The following is a 10,775-nucleotide window of genomic DNA, read 5'->3' as shown; positions in this document are numbered from 1 at the left end:
AGTAAATTGTGACATGTAAGTACAACACCGCATTTATGGGATATGTATTAATCAGCTCCGCTCAAATAGTTCGAAAAACAAATAATAATTTACGAAGAAATTGTCATAACGACAACAGTTTGACTTTATATTGATAAGACTCGCATCAAGGATAATAATTAATGAACATGCAGGCAGTAATAGGTAACTACTTAGACTATTTAATTTTAAACGGAAGAAAAATATCGTCTAAAAAAAAATTAATTTTGACAATTATATGTTAGAGACTTAGAATGACTCAAAGAAAATGTTTAAAAATCTCACATAACAATTTCAGAATATATATTTATCTTATTTTTATCGTAATTCATTATTTATTCAAAACTAATTATTTATAGGGTAAAGTATATTTTTTGTTCTTAAAGTTTGATAAAAATTTTAAAAATATTCCTAAATTTTATTTTGTTTTAATTTTGTCCGAAAAGTTTTCGATTTGCATCAAATATACCCCTGACGGTTAATTTTTCAAAAAATTTAAGATCGATTTAACAACAATTTCATAAAAACAACCCCTCAACACAAACAAATCAAGCATAATTTTCATGCATTATTATTCTATTGGTCTTAAATTTTTTGAAAATTTAGCCTCCGTAAGTATATTTGATGCAAATCGAAAATTTTTAGAACAAAATTAAAATAAAATAAAATTTTGAAGTATTTTTAAAACTTTTGTCAAACTTCAAAAACAAAAAATATACTTTACCCGTATTTATATAATAATGTTTCTCTTTAAAGAATCGTTGTTACTCCTTAGCTTGATTAATGAATATTATACTGTGTTTCAATAGGATAGTGGATAAGGCTTGGCATCAAATAATTATATTATTCAAGATTTATCAAAAGTAGTTGAGGTTTAATTTAAGAGTAAATTAACAAAGAGTAAAATTTCATTTCAGTTTTGTTCATTTTTATTTTAGATAATTCTTATTTTATTGATTAAAAAATGACAATTTATTTTTTATTTTTTTTTTTCTGTTAAACATATAAATCCTTTTGTAAGATTCATTGATAAATTTTGATGAAATTTAACAACATATTACGTTCAGCTCTACCACGTAGTATTATTTCTCCTATATAGATTATAACTATATCGAGCGGACAAGTTAAAAAATGGGTACATGTTTTTATGGGCTATCCAAGACCGGAAGATCATTGGCTTTTTTGAGGACTCGTTTTACGGGTTTAAAAAAGAGTACTTCAATGTACGGTTGATTGGAGGTCATCACCCCTTATGGTTAACCTTGGAGGGAGAGCTCCAGTTCCTCACGTTCTGGAAGTATGAGGCTACGGCCGACTACCTCGTAAAAGTGGCTTACAAGGGTTTGAGTCTGGAAAACAAAAACATCATTGAGGTGTTATTGGCCATTTTTAGGAATAGGGCACTAAACCATCGCCATGTGATGAGTGATCAAGATACTGGTCGTCAATATGTGGATAGGTATCTTGGTATTTTGCATTGTCCTTACCTTTGTTTTATATCTTCTATTCTCGTTCTTTTCCTTTTGTTGGGCTCACGAGTTTTCTTCGCAGTTGATATGGCAAGCGGTCTCACCATTATGGAGAATTTGATGGATGTCTTCCTAATCGAAGACAAGGATGACGAGTAGCCCCAGACCGAGGAGACTGTTGACTCGGGGGCTGCCCCAAGGGGCTGAGGCTGGAGGGCCCCACGAGGCTGCTGGGGCTCAGCCTGAAGACGATATTCATGAGATCGTGCCCCCGTCACCCGTGAAGAAGAGGAAGATCGTGCCTAGCGAGAAAGGAAAGGGGTCATTATTCCCTCTATGATGGAGAAGTCCTTCGATGCCCCTGCCTTTATTGACGAGCATCCGGGGACTAAGTAGTTCTTTGCCGACTGTGACTTAGAGGAACAGGCGAAGTGAGTTTATCGCTCTCTACTTTGCTCAGTCACCGTGGTGCACAAAACAGAGACGGTTCTAGGACAGTCTCATGTCTTGGACGGCATGCTCTGCTAGGCTCAGGTGGACCTAGTGGCGGCTCGTTAAGAGAAGGAATCGGCTGAAGAGGCCAGGGTTAAGGTGAAGAATTCAGTTCAGGAAGTTGCTAGCGAGGTTCAATGCCTTAAGGATTTGGAGATGCTGCTAAGGCCAGAGGTTGCGAAGGCGGAGAGTCGAGCAACGGAGGCCGAAAAGAATATGAAGGCTGTCGAGGCTTTAGCGGATACCTTGAGGAAGAGAAATAGAGAAGTCGTGCCGGATGTGAAAGAAGCCATCTCTGCCACCGAGGAATCCCTAAATCCCAGGTAGCTCTTCTCGCTCCCAATTTTGGTGCTTTCAAGACAATTCGTGATGGCCAGATCATGGACCTCAGCGTCGAGAAGAGACTGTAGCGGCTTCCTTGTCTCTTTATTTTTATGTTTGCCATGTTCTGGAATTTTTTGTATTCTATATTTATGTCCTATGGTCAGACTTGTTATGAGACCATGTTGGTTGGTATTCTTTTTTTTTTTTGTGTAAATTTTGTTTTATCCTTCGGATATCCGTGTGGATGGTTTTTTTGGCTACCAGGTTTATCAGGCCTGGGGTGCCGCTTTTGTCACTTACTTCCAAATGTTTTTAAAGTATAGAACATTAGCAATAATCCTTGTATGTCTGAGTACTTGTAACAGAAACTAAAGAGAAATAACTTAAAATCATTTTATTATTTGGGCTTCATTAAAACCTCCCTTAGGTACCTGGTAGGTCGAGAGTGGAGAAAAAGAGTACCCATGACAAAATAACTAAACGATGAAGGACATAAAGGTACATAGGGGCTTAACCCTTTACAAATCAGACTTTTTACGAGTAGAATCTCTTAAGGCTGACAACATTCCAAGTTCTGGGGATGACTGAACCGTCAAATCATTCCAACTGGTACGCTCCCTTGATGCATGCTTCCCGAATACGGTAGGGTCCTTCCCACTTTGTTGCTAAATTGCCTTCTCTAAAATTCCGGACACCAACATCGTTCTGTCGTCGAACCAAATCTCCCACTTCAAAGTCTCTTTTGCAGATGCCTCAGATATACCTGAGGGCTAGCCGTTGCTTAAGGGTTGTTTCTCTCAGGTGAGCTAGGGCTCGAACTTCGTCCAGCGGGTCAAGCTCTGCTCCTCGGTCAATTGCCCCGATGAGAAACCTGGGACTGGGCTCCCCAATCTCTACCGGGATCATGGCCTCCATGTCGTAAGTTAACTGAAAGGGGGTTTCTCCTGTTGCCAACTATGATGTGGTGCGGTAGGACCAGAGGACTAAGTCGAACTCTTCTGCCCAATCCCCTTTCTTTTGTTCGAGCCTCTTCTTGATCCCTTTTAGGATTACCTTGTTGGCGGCTTCTATCTGGCCAATGGTTTGAGGGTGATCGACGGAAGTGAAATGCTGTCGGATCCCTAACCCCTCAAGGAGACTCCGAAATTTTTTGTTGGAGAATTGAGTGTTGTTGTCAGAGATGACGATTTTCGGAATTTCGAAGCGATTGATTATTTGCCTCCAAAAGAACTTTTCGCATCGAGCAGCCGTTATTGTGGCCAAGGCCTCAACCTCGATCGATTTGGTGAAGTTCATCGTTCTCTTGGCACTTAACACATGACCTAATGAGCTTCATCGCCTTCTGGGTTATCGTGGGCCAGTATTACGCGGCCCTCACGACTTTTTGAACTAACGCCTTTTCCCCCATGTGGTGGCCGTAGTACCTCTCGTGGATCTCCCTTAGTATATAGTCCTTCTGTCCGAGACATAAGCATTTTAGGATGGGCTGGGAGGTTCGCCTTCGGTATAGAGTCCCCTGGATTATAGTGTATTTGGCTGCTTTTCTTTTCACACATTTTTGCTCCGGCGCACCTTCAGGAAGCTTTCCCACCTCCAAGTATTGTCGGATGGGTGTGGTATAGTCGGCGTCCTCCGGTGAATCTACCACCAAGGTTACTAACGGTTCCTTGACCGCCCCATGGATGACGGAGAGGTTACCACCTGAGGTCTTGGTATTGGCCAGTTTTGACAACAAGTCCACCCTGGTGTTCCTTTTTCGAGGAACGTGCTGGATTACAACCTTTTCAATGCTGGTACACAATTCTCATATTTTTTCCAAGTATTTTTGGAAGAGTGGATCCCAAGCTTGGTAGGTGCCGTTGATTTGCGAGGTGACCACTTGGGAATCGCTTTTGACAAGCAAACTATTGGCCCCGACCTCCTTGACTAACGAGAGTTCAGCTAAAATAGCCTCGTATTTGGCTTGATTGTTCGATACCGGAAACTCGTACTTAAGGGATTGCTCGTATAAGATCCCGTCCAAGTTGTCCAGAATCACCCCCGCCCCGCCTGAAACATTATAGGAGACTCTGTCCACGTGGAGCTCCCGTTGTTGGGTCGGGGGCTCGGTATCAGGACTGGCCATTTCGGCCAAGAAGTCTGCCATGGCCTGGACTTTGATAGCATGCTTTGGCTGGTAGGTGACGTCGTACTATAATAGCTCTTTCAACTATACCATTATCCTACCCACCAAGTTAGGTTTCTGCAGCACCTGTCTGATGGACTGGCCGGTTCAAACTACGATTCGGGTGACTGGAAGTATTGCCTGAGTTGTCGGGACGAGATAAGCAAGGCAAAAGCTAGTTTTTTCAACGTTGAGTATCGATTTTTTTCATTCTGTAATATCTTGCCGATGAAATACACCAAAAATTGTCGACTCTCCGCTTTTCGAATGAGTGTCGCGTCCATTGTTTCATCTGAGATTGCTAAGTATAGATGTAGCAGCTTTCTGTTTTACGATTTTGCCAACACATGTGATTTCAACAAGAGTTTCTTGAAGTGTTAAAAGGCGACTTCATAATTCTCGATTTATTGAAAAGTGATCCCTTTTTTCCTTAAGTTTAAATTCATATTGCTAGAATACTGATGCTATACTATTTAATGATATATTTATATTATTCACAATGTTTAAACTTTAAAATATGAATTTAATTTTCGTTTTTATGAAAAATTCTTCAATCACTTACAAAAATTGCAATGTGTTTCTGCCCCATCCCCACACACGTTGTTGATAATAACGAGGAAATAAATACGGATTGAACCAAATGTTTTATTTTTAAATAACTGTAATTAATATTTATTAATTTTATATTTAAAAAAAAAAAAATTTAAATAATTACTACCTAATATTAATTTAAAAAATCAGAATTATTAATTAATGATAAGTTGCCTGGTAGTTGATTAGTTGGGTGTTAATATTTAGACACTAAATAATAGATATCATAAAATTGGCAAACATATATATAATAGGGGATGGAACACTTTCTGGAGTTACAGGCCTGGCTCTCCAAATAACATGCATTCAGGTAAGCCACTTTTGATCTATATTCATTAACAATTGATTGCATTCAACACATAATTCTTAAAAAAACCCGCTAAATTGCGACGCTTTTTTCTTTTTTTGCGGCGGTTTTTACTCCTACAAAATTTGTTACAACGACTTGCAAAACTGACATAATTTTATGTCCTGCTATTAGTTTGTGGCCATTTTTATAAAACGGCCGTTTTGGAGTTATTTTGCAGGGGATTTTAAAAGCTCATGTTAAATAATACATTTTTTATAGTCTAAATATTAGTAAAGGATATCATAAAAATAGAAAATTTTTATTTAACAATTGCTTTCGTAGCTCAGTTGGTTAGAGCACCCGTTTAGTAAGCGGGAGGTCTTGAGTTCGATTCTCAACGAAAGCAAATTAAGTTTTACTAATAAACTCTAGTTCAATAGTATAGTCTTTTAAATTAAGATTGCGAGATAGGTGAGTTTTTAGGAAACAAGCAAGCGATTGCCTAGTGCCTACAAAGAAATCACATTTTAACTTAAGGTGTGCTTGCGAGTTGTGAGGTAAAAAAAAAAAGAAAAACAAGTTTTGAGAATTATCCTGGGCATTAAGGTATATTTACAAGTAGAAAAAGGGGAGTTATTTTGAGGATTGGAAACAAAATTTTTCAGCCATAATCAGCCAAAACTTTTCATATTTTACTTTATTTATATCACTTAATAACAGTTTTATTTTTTACTTCACTCTCTTATCATTCTACTTATCACCGTTCTATCTACTTATCACCGTTCTTATCAAATCTGCTAATTAATGATATTAATTAGAAAATCATATCCCTTTTTAGTAGGCACTATTGTAATCAATACTTAATATTTCTTTTTATAATTTAATTTTTATATATAAAAATACAATAAAGATTAATAATAATTATATTTAAGAACGGTAATTATAATATCAATTACATTAAATAATTGCAATTGATTCTTTGTCCGTTATAGTATTTAATATTTATCATCAATTATTTAAACTATATTTTATTATGTAGTTCAAATTATTTTACATATATACTAATAAATTATGATTCAAAATATTTTAATATTTTATTTTTGAAGACGTTATACATTTAAATTAATGTATAATTTTTTAAATCACCGTCTTTGATAATTTAAAAATTTATTTCATGTTTTCAAAGTGAAAATGATTTATTTTAATTCACATATATTTTTAAACTTTACTATAATTAGATTTGAAAAAAAAATGTCAAATACCTAAATTAATTTATTCAATTGACAAATTTATTCATAACATCCACAAATTCATACACATAACATCCATAATTAAGTAAGATATACATAACATCCAAAATTTTATATTAATAACATCCATAATTTCATACTCATAACATTCATAATTTCATACGTATAATATTTATAATTAACAAATTTTTACAATTAATATTACCAAATTTTAAACTATGTGTCTTGTTATATATTTCAAATTATCTTACATGTACACCAAAGGGTCATAATTTTAATATTTTTTATTTACTATTCATATGTATACTTATTTATTGATTTTAATACGACGAGTTAATAATTATTTTTTAAATTTTATTTTTTAATTTTAATTTTTTTATTTTATAATAGCCTATATGTAAAATATGAGTTGTATACCAGAAGTTGTTAAATTCTCTAATTTAACATCCATATTTTTATACGTATAATATTTATAATTTTATATATATAATATCCATAATCAATAAATTGGTGCTAATTTATTATTATTTATTATTTTATTTTGCAGGTCATGAACCAACAATTTTAGATATTTTTAATTTTCAATAAATAAAAATTGATCAAATTTAAAATATTTTATTTTTTATAAAATGTATTGAGGTGATTTGAGTTTTTTTTTTAATTAAAAATATAAGAATTTGAAATTTTTATTTGGAAGAAAAAAATTATACAATTATAAATACATGTAATAATAATGAAAGAGAAATTTTCACAATGATTCACATTAAATTTGGAATTAACTTTTTGTATAATTAAATAAGGAAAGATAATTAATGATAGAAAAAAATTAATTGCGTCAATTAAATTAAGAAAGTGATTCACACTCTCTTATCAATGCAAATACTATTAGTCATATACCTTTATTTATTATCTATAATATTTTAGTTACGTAGCATTGCCCTTTAACTTAAGGTGTGCTTGCGAGTTGTGAGGGAAAAAAAAAAGAAAAACAAGTTTTGAGAATTATCCTGGGCATTAAGGTATATTTACAAGTAGAAAAAGGGGAGTTATTTTGAGGATTGGAAACAAAATAAAAAGCATTTTGTGAAAAACAAAATAAAAAAATGGAAGTCTCTAACCGTTCATTGTGTACGAACCAATGGCGAGTGAACGCACAATAAGTTTCCATTAAAATCTCCAACCATCCAAGAATGGTCCCTCTTGCAAAACCCCCACTCCATCACTCTCTATATATTGTTGGTGGCAACCTCCCACTTTGGTACACCAACCCAAGTCCCTCTTTTCCTTTAATTTATCTCTTTTTTTTTTCAATTTTTTTTTGGTTTAATAACCATGGGTTTTGCACAAGAAGAGAGCTTAGTGTATGACCTGAGACTATCTTCGGTCGGGCCAGGCCGAGTGAGTGGAACAGACGTGTTCCACAATCCGGCCGGCCTAGACTTGGCCATGAAACTTCACTACCTTAGAATGATTTATTTCTTTGATAGTGAGGTGGCACAAAGCCTAAGCATCATGCACATAAAGGAACGAATGTTTCCTTGGTTCAACCACTACTTCATAACCTGCGGCCGGTTTCGGCGATCGGAAACCGGCCGGCCGTTCATCAAGTGCAATGATTGTGGAGCAAGGTTCATTGAGGCAAAGTGTGACAAAACCTTGGATGAGTGGCTTGAAATGAAGGATTGGGGTTCATACAAGTTGTTGGCCTCTCAACAAGTCATTGGCCCTGAATTATTCTTTTCTCCTCCCATTTTGTTGCAGGTGCTCTGCCTACACACATCATAATGCTTTATTATCATTTATTATTTTGCATCACACATTTTATGTTTTTCAAGTTATATTTTTATTCAGGTAAAAATTCAGGTGAAGTCGACTTCACGTGAAGTTGATACTTGAGAGCTGTTAGATAAAAATTTAGTCAAATCAGTCAAATTGACTGCACCTGAGTAATTTAGTGGTTAAAAAATACGTAAGAATTTTAAAGGGATCAAATTCGATTACACTTATATAACCTTGTTGTTTTATAACGATGATAAAGTACCTTATATATATATATATAAAAACCAGTAAGATAAACATTTCTCTCTATATATATTTAATCATTTAACATTATTTTTTTGAAAGTTTTTTTTTGGGTTAAATATTTTTTTCTAAAGCTCTATTTTTCGTATTTGCGTCTCTCACCTCATAGACTTGAAGAATCAATAACTACTCAAATTGAATCATCAATAAACGGAGAGAAAGCTATTATTATGGAAGTGTTTTTTTTTTTTTTTTCTGGTTCCTTTAGGAAGTAGCTAGGAACTGCTAATGTTAATTAATGAATTGGAAGGAAAAAAAAAAAGAAAAATAGCATATTATTATCAGTAAAAACCTATGATGCACGGATAGTGATACGGACATGTAACACGATACAGGACACGCCGACACGCGAATTTTAAAATCTTACATGATATAGGGACACGCATACATATAAAATATAAAGTATTTTTTAAATAAATCGTAATGATATTTTAATATTTTATTTATATTAAAATATAAATTAAAATTTTTAATTATTTTTAATATCTTATTTTAATTATATCAAGTATTTAAAATATTTTTTGTTTTAATAAATGATAATATATACTATATCTAAATTTATTTTAAGAATATATGTTAAGAATAAGACTGGACACGTTGATACGTGATGATATTTAGGTGTGTCCAGACGTGTTCGAAGAAGAATTTTTTATTTTTTATTAAGACACGGTTGCAGCAGACACGCGTGTCGGTGAATGTCATGTCTGAAATGTGTCCGACACTTGGCAACTCAGCGAAGTGTCCGTGCTTCATACATAAAAACTCACATGTTGTCTTCATCTAAAGTTAATAGCCGAAAATTATTAGATAATTTAATAGATTTGACTAAATTATTATCTAATAGTTATCAACTATCAATTTTATATGAAAACAACTATAACTGAGTTTTCATAAATATTATTTACATCTTTAAAATAAGATCGATTTTAACCTTTATTAAATTTAAAAAACTAAAAAAAAAAAAGCACAGATGAATAAAGTTTAATATCATATGGACCACAGTTTCAGTAAACAGTAGTACTATAGTTATGTAAATGAGACACCAACTTTTAACGACACAGAAAAAAAAAAAAAGTTTTGAATTCTTCATTCCAGTATTATAATTGAAGAACTCACTCTATTTTAAGAATTTGTTTTTTATTCCGATCCTTTCCACTATATCTACATGTATTATTTTCTTTAATAATATTCAATACTGTATATATAAAAATAAGGATGTAGTGTATATGATAACAAAATCCTAGAAAATAACTAAATATAAATAGTTCAGCATATAAATGCAGGCTTATTATGGTTGTCACTTGTCAGCGTCAATGCATGATATTGATACTTTATACGAGGAGGTGTGACAAAAGCATTCGTGAGACACCAAAGTGGTTAGGTAATAGGTATATTTTTGGGAAAGTTTTTAAATGGTAAAAATTCAGATGCAGTTAATTTTATGTGAAGTTAATAGTTGAGAGTAATTAAATGATTTAATAGATTTGATTAAATTATCATTTAACGACTCTCATCTATCAAAATAAAATTAACTGCACCTAAATTTCTACCTTTTTAAATGTACCTAAAATATTAATGTTTTAATAATTTTAACTATTAATTTTGATTAATATATATTATATTTTTTATAATTGAAATTAATGGTTAAAATTATTAAAATACTGACATTTCTAAACACCTAATATATTAGCTAATTGTATGTTATATTAAGGAGGAGGTGTTGCATGGTTTATTCGTTTTACCGCTCGTAAAGTTTGATATACTGTAATTATTAGTCTTATCTTCTGTCTTTATATTAGAATTACTTTAATAACTACTTTTGAGTGTATAAATTTCACAGTTTATTTTTTTTAACCTCATTCACACAACCCTACACATTTAATTATTGTTAGATGAAGTATCGTTATTTTTTTTATTCAAATATAATCATTTTGTTTAGTGTTTATTTGGGTATCATTAATAAGTTGATAAAAAAATTAATTATTTTTTTTTTGCGTAATTGACAAATTTCTAGTAGTAAAAATAAAAATACTAACAAAATAAAAAAAATTGAAAAATTATAATTTACATATTTTTTAAAAATATATTTTTTACAT

The 10,775-nt window shown here is 32.7% G+C and overlaps 1 protein-coding gene, 1 long non-coding RNA gene and 1 other non-coding gene across 3 annotated transcripts in view; all 3 read left to right on the top strand.

The window, feature by feature from the left end:
- LOC107632429 lies at nucleotides 1,091-2,648 on the top strand. Its single transcript, XR_002358630.1, has 2 exons — nucleotides 1,091-1,477; nucleotides 1,570-2,648. It is a non-coding gene; the product is annotated as an uncharacterized LOC107632429 (long non-coding RNA).
- On the top strand, nucleotides 5,680-5,753 carry TRNAT-AGU. The gene has a single exon. It is a non-coding gene; the product is annotated as a tRNA-Thr (tRNA).
- The window catches only part of LOC107629432 (protein ECERIFERUM 26-like), a 5,822-nt gene continuing 2,894 nt past the window's right edge, over nucleotides 7,848-10,775 (top strand). Inside the window, exon 1 of the mRNA XM_016332225.2 lies at nucleotides 7,848-8,358. Coding sequence (XP_016187711.1) covers nucleotides 7,930-8,358 — 429 coding nt within the window. The 5' untranslated portion in view covers nucleotides 7,848-7,929. The remainder of the gene's footprint in view (nucleotides 8,359-10,775) is intronic.

This window comes from Arachis ipaensis, chromosome B03 (assembly GCF_000816755.2).
Source record: "Arachis ipaensis cultivar K30076 chromosome B03, Araip1.1, whole genome shotgun sequence".
NCBI lineage: Eukaryota > Viridiplantae > Streptophyta > Magnoliopsida > Fabales > Fabaceae > Arachis > Arachis ipaensis.
Note: the sequence above shows the minus strand (reverse complement) of the source record. Positions and strands in the feature narration are given on the sequence as shown.